Raw genomic sequence first — 22113 nt, 5'->3', positions numbered from 1 at the left:
TGGGATTACTTTTGTATCTAAGTCAGACATTAAACCTATAAGCTAAATAAGGAATATATCAATAAACTTGTTTAAATAAAGATTTGGAATTTCCATATAGAAAAATTCATTACAACAAAGTAGAAAGATAAACAACAAACTGGATTAAAAGTATTTAAGTTGCCTGTAATCCCAGCACTTTGGGAGGCCGAGGTGGGTGGATCACTTGAGCCTAGGAGTTCAAGACCAGCCTGGGCAATATGGCAAAACCCCGTCTCTACTAAAAATACAAAAATTAGCCAGGTGTGGTGGCACGCACCTGTAATCCCAGCTACTTGGGAGGCTGAGGCAGGAGAATCGCTTGAACCAGGGAGTCAGAGGTTGCGGTGAGCCAAGATCTTGCCATCGCACTCCAGTCTGGTGACAGAGTGAGACTCCATCTCAAAAAAAAAAAAAAAAAAGTATTTTTATTACTGAGAAAAAAAAAATTTATTAGTCATCAAATCCACATCATATTAAAAATTTATGTTATTAGCATATTTTATTTAAAATTATGTTGGGTTCAAACCAGGCACAGTGGCTCATACCTATAATCCCAGCACTTTGGGAGGCCAAGATGGGAGGATTACTTGAGGCCAGGAGCTCAAACTAGCCTGGGCAACATAGCATGACCCTGTCTCTATAAAAATTTTAAAAATTAGCCTGGTGTAGTGGCATGCACCTGTAATCACAAGGCTGAAGTGGGAGGATCCCTTGGCCCAGGTGTTCGAGGCGAAGGCAAGCTGTGATCACTCCACTGCACTCTGGCCTGGGTGACAGAGCGAGACCCTGTCTTTTAAATTAAAAAAAAGTTGGTCCAGAAATATGAATTTAATTCAATTGGATTAAACAAAAATCTATTATACCAAAGGCATTTTGAATCTATGAAAAGAGACAGTAAAACAATTTTCTAAAAGCAACAGATAGCAAGGTTTTTCAATATTTATATCTCAAAATATTTGTTTTAAGTCTTTTTATGGAGGTTATCTTATAATAAATATATCTGTAGTTTTTCTTTTAATTTTAAAGTATTTTAAGTATACATTTATGAAAATTATAGATTAAAATACTAATTATATGTGTATAAGTTTATTTTACATTATGGAATCCAATTTTATCGCAGGTTTCGTCTTGATATATATCGATGTTTGGCCAGTCCAGCTCTAATAATGTTAACAGAGGAGGATCCTATTCTGAGAGCATTTGAACTTAGTGCTGATTTAAAAGAACTAAGTCTTGTGGAGGTGGAATTCAGGTGGGAATGAATACAAATTATATAATGTTATTAATTTATTATATATTAATAAGATGTATAAATTTCACTTTTGAATCTTGTAGTCCATCAAATGTTTATCCAAAGATGGAATATTTTTGTAATAGTATATACTTCTGATAAACATTTCAATCTGCAGTTAGATTCCTAAATCAAGAAGCAGGGAGTGCTGCATTTGTTAAATAAATCCAATTACTTATTCTCAGGAGTTTTGACTACATAGAATGTATAAAGAATGATGAGAGAAATTAAGGCAAAGAAGTTTTTATTCTTAAGTTATAATTTTTATATAGCCAGTTCATGGAAAACCCCATTATATAGAAAGACTGACCAGTGGGAAATCTTCCTGTTTCTCCCTCCTTTCTGTTTGGGAAAAAACTGAATAAAAACATTATTTTCTGAAGCCCAACCTCAAGACCATGACTCATAATTATTTATGTCTGACTTCATTCTTAAGTTATTATTAAGCTTAGACATAAAGTTAATGTAATTTTTTTTTTTTTTTTTGGAGACCCAGGCTGGAGTGCAGTGGCACCATTTCGGCTCACTGCAACCTCCCCCTCCTGGATTCAAGCAATTCTTCCTGCCTCAGCCTCCTGAGTAGCTGGGATTACAGGCGCCTGCCACCACGCCTGACGAATTTTTGTATTTTTTAGTAGAGACAGGGTTTTGCCATGTTGGCCAGGCTGGTCTTGCACTCCTGACCTCAGGTGATCCACCCACCTTGGCCTCCCGAAGTGCTGGCATTACAGGCGTGAGCCACCGCACCCAGCCATAATTGATATTTTTTAAAAGAATTATATACTAAAACTTCTTCATTTCTCACAAATTAGTTTAGGCCTGACTTTAATAAGCAGTTCAAACCCAAGATTCAAGGAATAGGGATTCTGTAAGAGAGGTTTTTGTTAGGCGCATTTTAATACCTTTCTTTCTAATTTGAATTTCACTCAAATGAGCACTTTAAATATGAATCAAAATGCTATTTTAATATTAGAAGTAACAAACATATTTTAGATGACTATTATTGAAAAAGCTCTAGTTAAAAATTTTATGATAATGATTGGATAGCATTAAGACATTATGTCTATTGTTAAGGTGAGTAATATAAAAGGAAGTTTTAGCCAAGCTTACAGAGAATAAGGGAAAATGAGTTAAGTGAAGAACTGGTTGACAAATATTATTAGAATTTTTGGGAATAACATCAGTATATATAAATGAACACTGTGCTCATCTAAGATTATTAGTATGAACACAGGGAACATAATTGTGTTATGGTTTTCCCCAAAGCTGTGGAAAATTCTTGCACCAGTAGTTTCCTTTGATTATCCACAGAAAATGACTTCAGATTTTGTGTAACATGTCAGAATTAAAATGTTGCTGAGTAAGAACGTTTTTAGTGAATATAGCTTAATTGGAAGATGGAAATGACGTTTCTGATAACAGAATGCTGCATTTTGTAGGAATGATTATGAGGAACTAGCCCGGCAATGTAAAATGTTTGCTAAGGATTTACTCGCGCAAGCCCGGAATTCCCGTGAATTGGAAGTTATTCTAAACCATACATCTAGTGACGAGCCTCTTGACAAACGGGGATTATTAGAAGAAAGAATGAATTTAAGTCGTCTAAAACTTGCTATCAAATATAACCAAAAAGAGGTATGAGGCTTTCTGTAATATATTTAAATTATTGTCTCTACAGTAGTCTAGTGGCTCAGGGCAAGGGCTTTGGAGCAGCTCATCTGGGTTGAGATCCTAGTTCTGCTTCCTAAAAATTGTGTGTCTTGGGATAGTTATTGAATCTGTCTGAGCTTTTGTTTTGATAATTAATTAAGAATATATACTAAAAGGGTTTAGCACAGTAAGTATTAGCATTAAGCAAGTATGCAATAAATGGTAGTTTTTATTATTTTTAGTAATATTGATTATAATTATAACATGGATGTTGATTTAATGTTTTTGCTAAATAGTTGCTACACAGGTAAGATCCTTTGTAGTAGGTACAAACTTTATAGTGAAGTTTCCATCTTGTGTTTTGTCTGTCACAGGTTGGTTTTCATTGATCTGGTTATAAATAGCCCCCTCTATAGTAATAGTGATTTCTATTTAAAAATAAAGTATCAGATATTATATTTCCTGATTCCTCTTATTTATAATTCATTGTGAAACTCAAAAGTGGAGAGGTACATGATATGATAACTAAGTTGAATCTGACTTTTCTGGCATCATCCCTTTCTATTAAGAGAAATGCCCATTTCTACTCCCCATGCATACATATACACATGATCCAGGAACTTGAATCAGGAAAATATGCATTTTAAATTTCATTTTTGAGATAATTAACTAAACAGTGATATTCATATGTAGATAATAATATCTAATTGATAGTATGGGATGTTGGTAAATGGTATTTATTAGGTATTACTTCTAAGACTTTTCATTATTAACATAGATGTTTAAATAAAACTTGCTTATCAAATTTATATTATTACAAAAATAGGGCCTGAAATATATAATGATAGAAGGCCAGATACAGGACCTTTGGTGCTAAGGGCAGAATTTTTTCTTACCTTGGTTAAAAATTTGAGCCTCACAAAGCTATTAGGAAATTGATGGAGGAATTGATGGAGGATGTTTACTGGTTAATATATTTGCTTCTGTGTTCCACAACCTAAAAGGGACATGAAGTCCTAGAAAATGATAGAATAAGGGGATTACAAGTTATAAAATCAATTAAAGTGATTTAAAAAAAGAACCTCAAAGAAAGGCGTAAAGAACTAAAATTATCCTGGTTAGGAAAAAAAATCTTAAGAGGTAATTTTCTAATGATAGCTATATCCCTGAAGGACTCACAGAGTGAAGTCAAAATGGAACCAAATGTACCGTTCTAAAGAAGATGAAAGAAAAGACAAGAAGTAATAGTAATGTTTGTTAGTTGAAAGGAAGATATTTTGCAATTTTAAAGATGAATGAAAATGTAAAGTAGTTTTTAAAACTAGATTTCTAAATACGATCAATGGGGAAGATATTTTCTCAAATAGTTGGTAAGCCTTGTCTAGGTTATCAATCTTGAATAGCAAACTACCCTGAAACTTAGTGGCATAAAACACTTCATAGTTATTTTATAATAATTTCATAATCATTGTATTATGCTCTTGGATTCTTGGGGCAGGAATTAGGAAAGGGCATGGCAATCATGATTTTTCTCTGCTTCTCCATATCTGGGAACTCATCTGGAGATAAATGACAGGGCTATAATCAGCTGGAAGCTTCTCCACTCACATGTCTGGTGTCTGAGCAGCAGCTGGGCCTCAGGAACAGGGTGCTCAGATGGGTGAGTCCACAGAAGGTGGGGCTCCTCAGAACTCACAACAGGAACCAAGGCCATCACAGTGGGCAGACTTTGAGGATGTGGTCTGAGAAGCCTCTGCGCGCTGGCTGGGGTGCATACATGTGACCTCTATGTGTAGCCTGGGCTTCCTCACAGCATGGTGGCTTCAGAGTGGCTTTTTACATGGCAGTTCATGGCTCCAAGAGTAGGTGTTCCAGTGAGCAAGGTGGAAGATGCATGGCCTTTTAGGACCTACCTTCAGAAGTCACATAGCATCACCTCTGTTAGAGTCTGCTAGTTAAATCAATCACAAGCCTGTTGAATTGAAGAGTAGGAAATTTTGACCTCCCCCTTCCCCACCTCTTGATGATGGGAAGAAAGCATGTCCATCTTTCACTGCAGACTTAGAACATTTCTAGTTAAACTTTTTATTCCAAATACATAGTTAACATTACTGCGAATTAAATCATCATTGTATAGAGGGATAGCAAGGACAGTTATCAGTCCTGAGATTGCTTTGATATTTGGAGGAAAGGTGAAACTACTAAATTTGAGATTTACTAAACCTGGTCATTGGTGAGAGGAAAAGCTGTTTCTCTCCCAGGCATTTCACCTTGACGGACAAATTAAGATTTCCCAAGAACATTGGAATCTGAGCAGAAGAGTAAAGAATGAAGTAAGACTTAATTGCCAAAAATAAGTATTTGCATATAACATACATCTTCCTGTATACTTTAAAGTATCTTTCAATTACTTATAACACCTAATACAGTGCCTACACATCATTTCATTCATGTGGATTCAGCATAGTACTTGCTGTGAAGAATATTCAAGTTTTGCTTATTTGGAACTTTGTGGATTTTTTCTTCCAAATATTATTGATCCATGGTTGGTTTAATCCACAGATGTAGGACCCACAGATACAGAGGGCCAACTGTATAGTATATTAGAAATTTTCTTGAAAGCACAATAAACAACAAAACTCTGTCCAATTCTTTTTTTACTACAGTGTTAATTCTACAAATTCTGTTTTGAGATAAATCATTTTACAACAGAAGGTTGACCAAATATTATTGTGGATTACCTGAATAATATCATTTTATAATAATTTCAAACCTGATCACATGAGTATATATAGAATTATCAGGACCCTTAAGTTATACTTCACAACATGAGCATTATATTGGAAAAATATTGCCTATGAAATTTGTCAACTAAGAAGATTTGTAGACGTTGGTAAATTAGTTTCTGTACCGGAACTAAAATTTTTCTCATATTTGGGAATATTTTTCCTTTTCTTCTCACATGAAATTCAGTTTTAATCAGGCTTAAGAGTGTCTTTAATACCTTTTAAGAAATCCGCAGTGCTTTCTTGGAGCAAGAATAGGTCTAATATTTAGCTTTTTATTGTTTTTGCTATCTTGACTTCTTGGCTTCTTGTAACTAAAATCAATAGTTTCTCTAGACTGAAGATGTCCAACATTAGTTAGTGGTATCTTTTTCTATGGATTGTACATGCTAACTTTGAAATTTCATAAATATTATTATAAGAGTTTTTATATATTAAACATGACAAAATGGCTAAGTAAGCTAATAATAATAGTTAATACTTACAGAGTGCATGCTGTGAACCAGGCACTATTCTAAGGGCTTTACCTTTAATCTTCACAACTTTATTAGTAGATACTATTATTGTTCCCATTTTACAGATGGGGAAGTTGAGGCTTAGAGAAATTTAAAAACTTGGTAAAGGTCATTTACCAAGTAGCAGAGCCCAGATTTGAATCTAGGTAATCTGGCTCCATAGTCTATCTTCTTAACCTCTACATGCTTTTATTACTTGTTAGAAAAAGGGAAAAAAACAAAACTATGTTGAATGTATAGAATTGATTTTTAAACTCTTATTCAGTAAACTTTGAATATCAACCAATCGGTATTTAAAGGTTTCCTTTTACTTTTTTTCTTTTTAATGTGTGTGTATGTCCTTTTCAGTTTGTCTCCCAGTCTAACTGCCAGCAGTTCCTGAACACTGTTTGGTTTGGACAGATGTCAGGTTACCGACGCAAGCCCACCTGTAAGAAGATAATGACTGTTTTGACAGTAGGCATCTTTTGGCCAGTTTTGTCACTTTGTTATTTGATAGCTCCCAAATCTCAGTTTGGCAGAATCATTCATACACCTTTTATGAAATTTATCATTCATGGAGCATCATATTTCACATTCCTGCTGTTGCTTAATCTATACTCTCTTGTCTACAATGAGGATAAGAAAAACACGATGGGGCCAGCCCTTGAAAGAATAGACTATCTTCTTATACTGTGGATTATTGGTAAGTATCAAGTTAGTTTGAAAGGTTTTGTCTTTATTTAGCCCACTAATTCTTTCTTGCTTGATGGCATTGTGAATATTGGGTTCAATTTGCAATTTTACACTGTTCACACCACAAGAATTTGAACACTTCCATGATCACTGAAGACTTAACTAACACGTCTGTAAAGATAAATGTTCCTGAACTTGATGATAAGGAAGCATATCTCTTATTTAATATTTCTTAAATACATGGAATTTTAAAATTATTTATTCTCAAACTCTACAGTTATTCATGATTGTAAAACAGAAAATCAGCTTTAACACATGAATGCTTTTTTGGTGTAAGAATATGAAGTTTTCTTAGGTATTTTGAAACAATCTATTTTGCACTGTTCTGCATTTTAAAAGTTAACTATTCTATTTCATTTATAACATTAGTTTTCCTTTTAAGAACCTATGATCTTTTTGGTTTTTATTTTATTTTGTTTTGTTTGAGACAGAGTCTCGCTCTGTCGCCCAGGCTGGAGTGCAACGGCGTAGTCTTGGCTCACTGCAACCTCTGCCTCCCAGGTTCAAACGATTCTCCTGCCTTAGCCTCCCAGTAGCTGGGATTACAGGTGCGTGCCACCACACCTGGCTAATTTTTGTATTTTTAGTAGAGATGGGGTTTCACTATTGTTGGCCAGGCTGGTCTCGAACTCCTGACCTCGTGATCCCCCTGCCTCAGCCTCCCAAAATGCTGGGATTACAGGCATGAGCCACCATGCCCGGCCTAGAACCTATGAACTTTTGCAGATATATCTTGCTTTATCTCTATTTTGGAAACATTATTTAAATTTAGATTTAAAGGAGTCCCTGGTGACTCATTCCATAAATCATTTCTTTGTAGTGATAGCCAGATCTCTTTAGAAATGATAGTTTTTTAAAAAGTATAAGACATTTTATTTCTGAAAATTATTTTTATAAGTATTACACTGTGTACTCATCTTGCCCTCTGTGTGTCAGGGTGCGTGTGGAGAGTTGAGGTAGAATCACATTATCTGTTTATGGTATTTTAAAGATATTTTCTTTATTTCCCTCTGTATCTTCTACCTTGTTTTTAACCTCAGCACTTCCCGTCTATCTACTATTTGCTATAGAGTAAAAGGATAATAAAATTTAGTCTTATCTGTGGCACAGAGTATTGATTGTATTTATCTTTTGATTAATATATTCCTGATTGTTTCAATTATGTAATACTTTGATAAGTTATTTCACAATGTTCAATTTTAGTTCTTTAGCTATACAAATACTTTTTATATTTTAGAATGTTTATTTGAAAATCATTTAATTTCAGGTAACTAGATTGTAATTAGAGTTTTGCTTTTAACAGTATTTAATCTATGATGCATTAATGTTTAAAATTAGGTAAAGTAAAAATAATACACATCTAAACTCTAGGTTAAAGAGAATTAAATAATTCCTTCTTGTTAATATTTTTATTTCCTGTAGTTTTGCTCTTATCTAAAATTTAATCTTTTAGGAAATAATTTAAACTTTACCATATATGGTTTTATATTGGATTGTGGGACTCTTTCAATGTGAAATATGTTTGTATTGCTAGTTGAGTAGTTAAAAATTTCCTGGAAGTATTTTACACATTAGTTTGAAGAGAATCGCTAAGGAGCACTTTCCCTATATTCATTTAAACTATTTCTGATTGTTATATATTCCTTAGTCTTAAACAGATGAAATTTTATAACATTTATCTATAACCTATTGTTTAAGTAATAGTAAGAAAGAATATTTTCTGTGTTTTGTTAGATTCAGTTTACCCCCGTCTGTATAAGAATCAAAGTTTATATGTCTTAGCAATGAGTAAAAACTCACTGAACTAAAATAGTCATACCACTCTTTGAATAGCATAAATATTACTGCTGTCCCCGATTTTCATAATAATGGTAAAACTATGGCTCTTCCCTTTTATATGATGCTGTTTTCAATGATATTACATGTATATACACGAGTACCCCCTTACACACATAATATGATTAATTTTCTAACCATATTTTACCTCACTAGAAGAATGCATGTGCATTAAGCCAGTAAAATTCCTGGAAGTATCTTACTTTCCTCAGCACAGCTTCTGCTTTGAAACAGTTTGATCTGAATAAGCCTTGCCAAGGAAGTCTTCTTAAGCCTTTTATGTAGGTCACTCTGGGCTGTTTTTTCAGTATATAGATCCAAACCTGCTCTAAGTGAGCATGGAGGAGTGTTTTGCTTGCTTGCATTGCTTGGTTCAACTTACTATTTCAAGCCATGAACACAGTGACTTTTTAACTCATCATGACCAATTTTTGTATATTTGTTTTGTTTGCTTTCATTAGCTTTTCAGAAAAAAGTAGGGTTAGGTTATAAAAAGCAAGGTAGGTAAAAAGAGAATAATTTGTTGAGGAATGCACAGAATATTAATGGTATCCTTTTACTTAATTTTTGCTATTAAACATAATAGAATGGCTATTATAGAAATGTATTTTTTAAATGTCATATACCTACTTTGTCTAAGCACAGGCAAAAGCAGATATGGCCCATACACTCATGGAGCTTATGATCTAATAAAAGCCAAATAAAACCATCAAAAACTTGACTTGAGAATCATACAGATAAATGAAAAATCAAAAATGGATTAAGTGCTATTGGTTGAAGGTCATAGTGTTAGGAGAGTAAGCATATTATAGAGGCATTTGCCCTAGTCAGGGAGGTTGGGAAAGACACTTTGAGGAAGTAATAAGTGAGCTAAGATCTAAAAGATAAATAGATGTCAACTGAGAGAATTGGGAGAGGAAACTAGGCTGAGATAAAAGCACATTCAGAAGCTCAGTGGCAAGAGAGAGAATGGTACAAAGAAGGGTCTGAGTAAAGGCTAACATTACTGGAGCAGGGAGAACCAGGAGAGTTTGATTCAAGAGGAAGCTATAGAAACATATTGTATCAGACCATGCATGGCCTTGTAGGTCAGGTTAAGTAATTTTGACTTTATATTAAGAACAAGGGGAAACCATTGCCTACCTGAAGTAGGCAGGTGACATGATCAGTTTTGCCTTTCGAAAAGATCATTCTATCTACAGTGTGGAGGATGAGCTGGGAGGATAGTGCTGTGGCAGGAGTAGATGGAGGAAGACCAATATCAAGGCTGTTGCACTAATCCAGATGAGAGCTGATGGCACCTTGGACTTAGGGTGATTGTGATAGAGAAAGAAAGAAGGGAACAGACTTCAGAGATATTTATACTGTAAGGCCAGTAGGACATCGAAATACATAGTATATGAGAGGTGAAGGAAAGGGAGATTATTAAGCAATATTGGTCTTTTGGAAAAGTACTAGGCTTGGGGATTTGTGTGTTGAGGGGTAGAGCCTGAGTACAGTTTTGGATATGTTGAGTTTGAAAAGGCTTTGAGATATTTAAAAGGGATGTCAAGCAGCCAGTTGGTCTGGAGCTTGAGTTAGAAAGGTATGAATATCTGAAAATAGGTGGTATATGAAACTATAGGCATAGGTGAGACACAAGGAGAAAGATAAATTGAGAAAAAGAGAGGACCTAAGATCAAGCCCTTGAGAAATCCCAGGATGGCTGGGATTGCTGCCTTCTAATGTTATTATTAACATTAATTCTAAAAAAAAAAAAGACTCTAAAATATAGAATGTTGGTTATGTAGTGTTTGCATTGCTTGGATTAGTTTCAACTTACTTTGTTCTTTTTGATCCAGCTTGGAAACATGCAATACATCAAGTGTATTAGCTTCATTTTTGTGGGGGTATTGCAGAGGAGCTGGGAAACTAACCAGTTGGTCTTCACTGTACTTTCATGTCTGTCTTTTTTGATCAACAGTTTTCTCCAATTCATGTTGTAAGTTTTTGTTAAGAGTTTCTTTTAGGTAAAATATTGCATTTCACAGAAATAAACACATTTCTGTAAACATCTTTCTTAGTTTGATGTTTTAATATTAACAGGAGTGTATCTAAAGTTTAAATATAAGGGTTTTTGTTTGAAGATGTTTCATAAATAAGGATTTGCACACATCAGGATTAGACAATAATTTTGAGTTTTCAAGAAAGTATGGTCATGGAGGATTTGTTTAATATGTTTCTGCTCCACAGCGCTGAGTGGTAGGTGAAGGTTGAACAAGAGAAATATCAGAAAGCTTTCATCCCTACTCCTTCCCCAAATAAAACAATATTTGAGTTAATAAAATGTTACCTGCTAGACTATTTCATTTAACATTTTTAGACAGTTTTCATCTATTCATTTTGAGTAAAAACATACTGAGGTGGAATTGTTAAAAATGTTTTTCCTGTCAAATCTGCAAATGTTTTAAACACTTTTTTTCTGTATAAAATATGGGTACTGCATAATTAAGATGTTTTGAAAAAAGATCTGCAAGAATGTTTCTTGTGTTTCCCAGGGGAATTATTTTGCCTACTGATAAGCCAGAGAATGATTCTGATTGGCCTAATTTGATCTCCACCCATGTGTGATGCTACAGCACTCTATTCTTTTGTTACTCTGTATTCTCCCCAAAAATGACTTAATGAAGGAATGTACCATAACATGATCCTGAATTATGTTACCGAAGTCTGGTACTCCTAAAAATATGTAGTTATAGAGGAGCTTCTGGCCAAAAAAGGGAAAGTTTTTCTGTTTGTTTGCTTTGGTTTTTATTTTTGTATATTTATTCATTTAGCAATATTTTTTAGCACCTTGTTTGTTATCAGGTACTTTTCAGGACATTTGGAAACATCGATAAATAAAACAAAGATTCTTACCCTTGAAGAGCTTACCCAAAGTGGGGGAAAGATAATCAATTAATAATAGACCTAATAAGTAAATTATATTCAGTGTTAGAAAACAGATAAGTACTACAAAAGAAAGGTAAAAGCAGAGTTAGGAGAATTGGGAGTGGGGGACAATTTTAAAGTTGCAAAGAGTTTGCAATTTTAAATAGGGTAGTCAGGAAGAGTAATGAGCAAAGACATGAAAAAGTGAGGTAGTTAGTCAAATGGATCTCTGGGTGAGGAGGGTCCAGCCAGAAGGAAGAGCCAGTATAAAGGCCCTAAAGGCAGGAGTCATGTGTTCAAAGAACAGCAAGGAAGCAAGGAGGCCAGCGTGACTAGAATAGTACAAGGAAAGATTAGTAGGAGATGAGGTCAGAGAGCATAGGTCATTTGGAGCCTTGCAGGCCTTTGTAAAGACTGGTTTTGATTCTGAGTAAAATGGGATTTAAGGGAGGGTGCAATGCCCACTATGCACAATCAGCAGCAGTGGTTTTGCATTTTTTTGACATTTGCACTCACAGAACAAAACAGGCTGAAACCTGGTACTAGGTTTACTTAAATTTGTAGAAGTAAAAGATTTGAACTTAAATATATAAACTTGAGAGCCTTTGCCATGTAGATGGATATTTAAAGCCATTAGATTGGGTGAGATTATTAAAGTAGTAAGTATAGGTAGAGAAAAGAAAAGGATCAGGGACTGAGCCCCTTGCGTGGGGGTGTGTGTATGTGTGTGTGTGCATGTCCATGTGTGTATCCGTGTGTGTCTCCGTGTATGTACGTATCCCTGTGTATGCATCCATGTGTATGTATCCGTGTGTGTGTGTTTGTGCCCATGTGTGTTTGGCATCAATTTATTTGGTTTCTTACGTTTGTTCCACATCCAAAGATGAAACTTAAGGTTATTTTCTTCAAGTCATATGAAAGTTAAGGTTATTTTCTTTCAGATTTTAAGAACTTTTCACTAAAATGTTTTTGTTTTTGTTTTCTTTTGAATAAGGCTATAGGTGGCCCAAGGATTATTTATTTAATATTTTGAGTCTTAAAGTATTATTTAGTTTATTATTGAATTAAGAAAGTGTTATCTGATTTTTTTCTTCCTTTTCTCAGGGATGATTTGGTCAGACATTAAAAGACTCTGGTATGAAGGGTTGGAAGACTTTTTAGAAGAATCTCGTAATCAACTCAGTTTTGTCATGAATTCTCTTTATTTGGCAACCTTTGCCCTCAAAGTGGTTGCTCACAACAAGGTGACTATTTACTATGTCATTGAAGGCACAAATTAAGTTTATTTTGGAAATAGCTAAGATATTTAGCTATGTAACTCAGAGTTACATTGAGCCAGATCAGTGTCTGGTGTGTTTTCATTTTAAGCCTATCTGTGTGCGCATAGTTTCCTATTTTTCCAGTAGTTTACAGGGTGTTACTTACCTTTACATTATGGTTATTTATTATATAACAGGGACCATAGTTGACATTTGGTATACTTTATCTCTTTTTATCTACACTGGGATTCTTTGAGACTGAAGTCCTTATTTCCTTATTCCCATTTTGCAAATAAGAAAAATGAAGCCTAAAAATATTAAACAACTTGTCCAAAACCACACAATAAGAAACCAAGACTGGATTTAAATCCTGCTCTGTCTAGGCATTTTCTTTCTACTACATGCCAATTCCTTATATCTGACCTAGGTTCTTAGCTTATTAACCTGTATATACTTAAAATGAGAACAAAGTAACTTAAAATTATTAGTTTTAGATATCTTTATATCTGCCAGAAAAAGTTTCCATTCCATTCCATTTCATAATGAATGAAATTGGTTATGTAATATTTTACACATTTCAAATCATGATTATCTTTAACAGCTTTAAAAGTGATGTTAAATATTATTATTTTTCTAATAACTATATATTTTTATTTAGAATTTGACAAAAATCTACCCGTATAGATAACTTACAATTTTACTTTCATCAAAATTTAAGCTCCCCCAAGCCCAGAGAGGGTAATAAATTGTGTGTTAACTATCTTTGTTTAAACCCTGAGTTTAGAATTCTTCTGGGGTGTCACATTCAAGGAACTAAAATATATAATATTCTCTGTTTTTTATTAGTTTATAGATTATTGAAAAGGCAAGCTCATTATTTTACATCATTTTACTTTATTAAAAAATTCTATTGATCAGTAGTATGGAATATGTTAGGTACATTCAGTGTCTAGAGTGTGAAATTACTAAGAAAATAAAAATTGGTCATATATAGATAAATGGTTTGATAAAGGGATTGAGAGACATTGCTTTTTCAGATTGATCTCTTTAGTTCTATAAGTGGAGTACCCATATAATTTTTTATCCAAATCAGAACATTTTGAGAGTGAAAGGGAGCACTATTAATAATTATGCCAGGACAACTGGTGCAGCATCTTAAACTATCCCAGGCAATGGGGACATTCGACCACTATGTCTAGGTACAATAATGCCCTCTTTTTTATTTTGTATTTAAAAGGGGGGGAAAAAACTCTGAATTCCAAGTCAAAGGAGTAGGTTAATGTAATATGATAGGGAATTAATTGAAAGCACATGTACTTAACGTTTGTGTTGTGGAATTTAAGAAAACTAGCCAACATTTCATTAATAAAGAGCTTAATGATCATTTAAAAATTTTTTTAATTTTCTAAAATTTAAGAGTTTCTGGAAAAACCTCTTCATATAGAGTGATAATGCCTCACATACATAATAATCTTTTATTTCATTAAAATATTATTTCTATTTAAAAAAACCCTATAAAACGTAAGTGGAGATCCCCTATAAGAAGACAAAATTAAAATGGCTTTCTTTCAACAGTCAGAATATTTGCTTTTATTTTCCTAAATTGAGAGAGCTTATTTACCTTTGGCTTTTTCTTCCTAACCTTAGTTTCATGATTTTGCTGATCGGAAGGATTGGGATGCATTCCATCCTACACTGGTGGCAGAAGGGCTTTTTGCATTTGCAAATGTTCTAAGTTATCTTCGTCTCTTTTTTATGTATACAACCAGCTCTATCTTGGGTCCATTACAGGTAAATAATTAAAATTTCTTAAAGAACATTTGTTAGATGTCATTATTGTTACATCTTTCTACTTGTCCACTGGAATACTGTTCTCTCATGATATTAAAGCTAAACTTTGCTTTTGAGAATAAGTAGCAATTAGAAGGACACAGCATGTTTATCTACTTTGCTTCTGGCTCAGTGATAATCCTTTGCTTTCAGGTATTCCAAGTTAATTACGCTGTGGTCCATTAGCCTCCTCCCCCCACTCCATAGACATAGATATGTTTAAAATATAATTACACTTCAGACAGTAGAGTAACATAAAAATCTGCTTTTTATCAAAATGAATCTCACATTTAAAGTTTTAAATATTTTAGGTTATAAGTATAAAGGAGGACCTGTGCAAACAAAAATAATCATATTTGATGATTTTTGAATAAGCTATATTTAAAAGAATATTTACACTTTTGTTTAATAAATATTAAATGTAATAAGTTGGAAAGTAGCATACTGAGAGCTAAAAAGTTTACAGAGGCTATGTAGTTCAGCTTTATATTTTATCATACTTTATGGTTAAAGAAATTGAGCTTTTGAGATGAGATTTGATTTGTCCAAAGTAGTATGATTATTATGTACGAGAGTTCAAGACTAAATTCTCAGTCTCTTTGCACCAAAGAAAGACTCATAATTGGTTGCATTTACCCCACAGAATTTAGTAACTGGTTGTTTTCAGAAGGTGGGGTCAACTCTGCTAGCTCTATGTAATACTATAGCTTATTATTTCTGAAAATCTGAACAATATTCATTTTTCCTTAAGTCAAAATTTACTAACAATTTAGATTGTCTCATATTTTTAAAGGCGATATTTTAAATAAAAGGCATAATTACCTTCTCCAAACAGGGATATGAAAATAAAATATATAGGAAAAACCTGATTTGATTAGGCTTGTGCTGTCATCCAGCAACAGTGTCTCCTGAAGTGTGGCTCTCTTAACCAAGTCCTGTGAGATGCTCTGAATTAAGTAAGTTTGGGACACACTGCATACTGTATACCTCTTGGGAATTAACAGTGCATGTTATCACATTAAAGCCTCTGAGGAAGAAATTTGTTTGACCTTGTTCAAATCATCATTACCTAAAGTCATTTAACCTCATACCTGTTTTTCATGAAATACGTGCAAGTCTCTGTATTTTTCCAAAACACAGTAAGCCATAGAAACACTGGCTTAAACTATCTGTCCTTTTGATTTATTTTTCCACTAATATCATCTATGAATGCTTTAATCAAGAGTCTACAGTGTTTTTACATGCACACTGATTTTTTTTTTTTTTTTAACTGAAAATGGATGACAGAACTGGGTTTCTATACTGGAAATTTCTTTATGGACTCCTATAAAGGGTTAAAAAGGAGAAGTATAATATTGTTTAGGAATGAAGAGTCAATTTCTGACTTCTGTTTCCAGTCAACATGGAGTAATAAGGATTGGATTTACCCTTCTATCTAAAGCAATCAAAAAGGAAAAAACAAAATATATGAAACAACAGCTTATAAGAAACTAGATATCAGGCAATAAACAACAGTGATCTCTAAGAAACAAGAAACAAAGATCACTCCAGCTTACTGCTTTGTGAGAATTTTTAGGCTATTGTGCAGAGTGGGTCAGTGCAGTCAGAGCCTGGCAGAATTCTGGATTTAGGAGACCGATATGAGAGGCCAGTGAGACCCAAAAGACTAGAGTTTGCAGGAAGGATACTGGAGAGGACACAGCAGCACAGAAAGAAAATTCTGGAGATCTGCAGTTGTCTCCCTTGAGTATTCAGCAGAGTACTGATTAGCATATGCATGTGAGGACACTACCTGGGGCAGGGAAAGAACCATCTCATCCGACTGGATTAGCGGAAACGGTACTTAGAGCTCACACAGAGGAGAATGCCTGTTTAACACATTGATCACTGGGGAGAATACTCAGAAGGGTCTTGCCTCAATAGTTACCTCTAGCCTACACACTGCTCTGGTTTCAACGAACAAATATTAAAAGCAAGATGTGAAAGGATTAAATTTTTTCCAAGTAACTTAAATGTGTTCATCAAAACCTATCCAAAAGCAACACAGATGTTAGAATTATCAGATAAGGACTCTTCAACAGTTATTATTATTGTGTTCCATACGTACAAAAGGTTTAAAGTTTAGTAGAGACATGGAAGATGTAAAAAACAAAAAAACACAAATTAAACTTTCAGAGATGAAATTTTCACTGTGACCTGAAACATGCACTGGATGTGATTAATGACAGATTAGACATTGTAGAAAAACACATTAGTAAACTCGAATAGGTAACAATAGAAACTATTCAAAATAAAATGGAGAAGAAAGAATTTTTAAAAATGAAAAGAGTATCTGTGAACTTTGGGACAACTTCAGGCGGCCTAATATTAATACTAATGTAATTGGAATCCCTGAAAAAAGGAGAGACCAAAACAATTTTTGAAAAAATAATAGCAGACATTTTCCAAATTTGAAGAAAACTATAAACCCACAGATCCAAGAAGTTCAATAAACCTGCAAACACAAGAAACATGACGAAAATCACACCAAGGGACATGATATTCAGTATATCACTGCTGAAAATCAGTGATAAAGAAAAAAATCTTCAAAGCAAGCAGAGAATAGCAGGCCATCATATACAGAGAAAGAAAGGTAAAGATGACAGATTTCTTGTCAGAAACAATGCAAGCAAGGAGGCAGTGGAGTGACATTTGTAAAGCACTGAAAGCAAAAAAAACAACTGTCAATCTGGAGTTCTCTACCTAGCAAAATATCATTCAAAAATGAAGGTAAAATGTAGACTTTTCCAGACACACAAAAGCTAAAAGAATACATCACGGAGACCAGCACTACAAGGAACGTTAATAGAAGTCCTTCAGGTGGAAGGACTACAATAACATAGGGGAATATGGATCTAAACAGAAGAATGAACAAAATACAAATATACCCAAAGGGAATGGTAACTACAAAGCTAAATAGGCTTTTTTGTTGTTGTTTCTTTTGCTTTTATGAAGGATGCCAGCTAATCCACTTCAGCAGATAAAAGAAACATGATTGGGCATAAATCAGTAATGCTTTATATTTTAAAGAAAAAAAGACATGAAGATAGAATCTGTACATCATTGTGGTAATAATAGTAATAACAGCAGACATTTATTGAGCCCTTACTATGTGCCAGATACTGTTCTAAAGTCTTTATTCACATTTATTACCTCATTTAATCCTCACAACCATTCTAAGAGGCAGACTCTTTTATTTCCATTTTACAGAGGAAGAATCTGAGGCATAGAGACATTAAGTAACTTGCGCAAGGTCACATGGTTGGTAAGTAGCAGAACTGGGATTCCGCCTAGGTGGTTCGGCTCCAGAGCCAGTGGTCTTAATCACTATACTAAATCGCCCCCCAGGTTGTATAATACTACAGAATAATATGATTCCCTCATTAACTCTTATTGTATAACTTCTGTGGGCAGGCTTTAATAATTTACAGTTTTTAAAAAATTTATTCAAGTCACATGTTTCAAATGAATTAAACAACCTTTTACACTGACAGTTGGATAATTTAGACAGAAGGAACAACCCATGGCCACACAGCACTCTACCCTTTTTTCCTTATTTCCTTATTTCCTTTTTTCCTTACCTGGTCCCAGGGTAGGGACCTCTCTCAGGTCCCACATGCTTCCTGTCTTTATTCTTGTACCTTAGTACAAAAGATGTGATTATTATCAGTTCCTCCTCCTCCAAGACTCTGCTGCGTGGGTCCCTGATTCTTACCCATCTGTAGCACATACTGTTGGAAAAATGGCACCCGTAGACTTACTCAAAACAAGGTTGCCACAAACAACACAGTATCTGTGGAGCACCACAAAGTTAAGTGTAATAAAACGAGGTATGCTTGTATTTTGAGGGCAGTTACTGGTACTAAGTAGTGAGGGGGTTCTAACTGAATCTGGCATTTAAAGTGCAGGGTGGAGTGGATTGAGGAGGATACAAGAGAAAGAGGCAAGGCCTTCAGAGAAAGCAACCCTTCAAAGAGTTTTACTCCTGCTGTCCAAGGGCCTGTCAAATCCAAAATCTATCCAAAGAGAAAGCTAAGGTTTATTATGATTGTCATATTTGATAGGACCCAGACATAAAGTCGAGTGGGCCTGTTTGCTCTTCCTCTTTTTTTCTTCCCCTTCGCACTGTAAAACATCACCACCTTTTCTTCAGTGCTATGATAAGAAGTCCTTACAAAAGCAACAAGTCTCCCACTTCAGCTTCTGGTTTTGACCTCATGCTTTCAGGCCTCACATCTAGAGAAACTAAGTGGAAACAAGGTTTTTGTTTTTGTTTTTTTTGGAGGGGAATAAATTATTTGGCAATTTTCTCAAATATTAATCCCTTTTCTTCCCTAAAGTTCCTCCTCTTCCTACTTCATTTAGGATAGGAGGTGCATTTCTTTCCCAGAGGTTGAAATGTTTCCTAGGGAAATCTGCCATATCATGTGATTGTAAACAGTTTAAAGGCACCACATACACTGATTAAGTTTCTCTGAGGAGGAGCCCCAAAGCAGAAGTCTCTGGCAAGGATTAGTTCTGGAGTGGTGGTGATGAGCAAATCAGACCAAAGGAGGGGAGCCCTTGAGGGTCTATGCATGCATTCCTAGGCCTCAACATTTATGGTACTTGAAAGTGCTTGTGTCTAACTGTCTTGCTTTTCTGTTTGGTCTAATTATTAGAATTACTAATATTACAAATGAATGAACATCCCCTTGGGTTTTGACAGGTTGGTTCAAAATCTTGCTCCATCACTTACTGTTTAGTGTCTGTGAGCCTCAGTTTCTTTATCCGTTATTGTGAGGATTAAATGGGTCAGTGTATGTAAGATGCATACCACAGTACTTGACACATGGTGGGCTTTACATAAATGTTTAGGTCCATTTTTTCCATTCCTTTTATAGTTAACTATGGCAGACCTGAAAAATAATACAAGAAAACTTGGAAAGCTTAGTACTTGAGACATGCGTGTGTATTTTATTTCTAGTGAATTATTTGGTTTTACTGGATAATTATCAGATTTAATTTAGTAGCCTGTATAATATAAGTGGCATGTTGGTGCTGCTTCTAACGAGTAAAGAGCTGTTTCAGGTGTTTTGCGTTTTGGTGTATGTTAGAGTTAGAGAAACCGAGGAGTCATGTAGTCCAGAGGTTCCCAAACTGGTGGGGCTGCAGAATCACCTGGGGAGCATGTTCAACCTAGATTCTCAAGTCCTGCCCTCAGAGATACTGATTAAATTGATTGGGTTAAAGCTGGAAAATGACATGCAGATGAGTCTGATGCAGCATTTGACTATATCCCTTGTATAGATCAGGAAACTAAGGCCCAGCTCACACAGTGTTAGAACCAGGAGTTGGTGTTAATTAACTAAGTTAATTAAGAAACTAAGAAAGTGGTAAAGAATTATTCAACATTTTAATTAATGCACTAGGCTCTGGAGCTTACTAAGACATGGTGCCTGCTCTTAAAGACTGCTAGAGGAGACAGACATAACATAAATACTAGTATGAAGTCAAAAATACTGTTTTAGCAATCACAAACAAAGTTACTTTGGAAGCATGACTGAGGAAGTAGCTGGAGAGAGTCAGGAAGGCTCCTTAGAGGAGATGGCATTTGAGCTGAGCCTTGAAGGGATGAGAAGCCTGCCTGGTGAAGGACAAAGGGAGAGTAACACGCAGAAGCGTGGAGTCATAAAGCATGGTGTGCTTAGAGAAGACAGCATATCCTTTATAGTTGGACCGTGGATTGGAGTTGGGGAGATGAGGCTGAAAAAGACAGGCTGGGCTGGACACTGAAGGTCTCTGTGCCAGGAATTTTAGTATCACATGTGCAAAGGAGGTTTTTGAGCCTAGGTGGCTTGTTTAGATAGAACTTTTGGACAGACAATTACAGCTTTATTCTGGAGGGAGATTTGGAAAGACAGTGACTAGAAGTTGTCATTATTCTTGCTTTCTTTTGTTAGCAACTTTTGTAATTTAATGAGCCTAATGATAGCAACCTTTCCCTTATCAGGGATTTAGGTTGTTTTTGTTGTTCTGCATAGTACTCTGTGTATGAGGCTTTTTGACTCTGTTATTTCTAAGGGTAAGTCTCCAAAAATAGTATTAACAGATCAAAAGATATGATCCACCTAAAACCTCAGTATTTTTATTTTTTTTACAATAGTGTGTTAATTTTCTGCAATACAAGCAGTATAAAAATAGTTTCACTACATTAATAGCATTTGGTGCTTTTTTAAAGTTATGCTAATTTAGTAGTTTGCTTTAATTTCCCTTTTTCTGATTAGCAAGAAGGATTTTTTTCCTCTGTGTGTACTAGTATTAACTCTATGTAAATTTCAGTATTAATATTTTAATTACCTTTCTCTTTTCATTTCACAAGTTTTCATATTTCTCAAGTTAAACCGCCAAGTACTTTTTAAAAAGTAAATATTTGAGAAAGCATTATTACTTTTACAAATACATAAACCTTTTAATCTCTCAGTCTAAAATAAATTTACTGTTTTTAATATTTGCCTTTCACATGAATATTTCATTAGTGTCTTCAAGCCAGTGTTCTCCTCAGTGGTATCCACTGTTCTACTTTTAGTTCTTCTTGTATTAAGAACCAATATCATGACAAGTCAGGCCAGACATGGTGGAACACACTTCTAATTGCAGCACTTTGGGAGGCTAAGGTGGGAGGATAGCTTGAGGCCAGGAGTTCAAGACCAGCCTGGGCAACATAGCAAGACCTTGTCTACAAAAAAATAAATAAAAATTAGCCAGGTATGGTGGTATGTGCCTAGTTTCTCATGAGGCTTGAGTGGGGAGGATTGCTGAAGCCTAGGAGGTTAAGGCTACAGTGAGTCATGACTGTACCACCATACTCCAGCCTGGGAAACAGAGTGAAACTCTGTCTATTAAAAATTTCTTTTTAATTAGCCGGGCGTGGTGGCGGGCGCCTGTAGTCCCAGCTACTCGGTGAGGCTGAGGCAGGAGAATGGCGTGAACCCGGGAGGGTGGAGCTTGCAGTGAGCCGAGATCGTGCCACTGCACTCCAGCCTGGGTGACAGCGAGACTCCGTCTCAAAAAAAAAAAAAAAAAAAAAAAAAAAAATTTTTCTTTTTAAATTTAAAATTTAAGCAAGTCATGAAGTTTGTGGTGTTCTCATTCAGAATTGCTTACCTTGATATTGAACTCGATTACATTTATTTAAAACTTATGTTAAATTAAAGCTACTTTGACTACATGTTTTAAAATTAAAATGATATCATACATGG

General features: G+C 34.8%; 1 protein-coding gene across 3 annotated transcripts in view; it reads left to right on the top strand.

The window, feature by feature from the left end:
- Positions 1-22113, top strand: part of TRPC1 (transient receptor potential cation channel subfamily C member 1) — an 85952-nt gene that overhangs the window by 54023 nt on the left and 9816 nt on the right. For all 3 annotated transcript variants that reach the window (XM_030816706.1, XM_030816707.1, XM_030816708.1), the window contains 5 exons: positions 1142-1273; positions 2752-2947; positions 6612-6948; positions 12849-12988; positions 14651-14794. In XM_030816706.1, the coding sequence (XP_030672566.1) occupies positions 1142-1273; positions 2752-2947; positions 6612-6948; positions 12849-12988; positions 14651-14794 (949 nt within the window). The remainder of the gene's footprint in view (positions 1-1141; positions 1274-2751; positions 2948-6611; positions 6949-12848; positions 12989-14650; positions 14795-22113) is intronic.

The sequence above is a fragment of the Nomascus leucogenys genome, chromosome 8 (assembly GCF_006542625.1).
Source record: "Nomascus leucogenys isolate Asia chromosome 8, Asia_NLE_v1, whole genome shotgun sequence".
In the NCBI taxonomy this organism is placed as follows: Eukaryota; Metazoa; Chordata; class Mammalia; order Primates; family Hylobatidae; genus Nomascus; species Nomascus leucogenys.
This window is presented reverse-complemented; position numbering and strand designations above follow the sequence as displayed.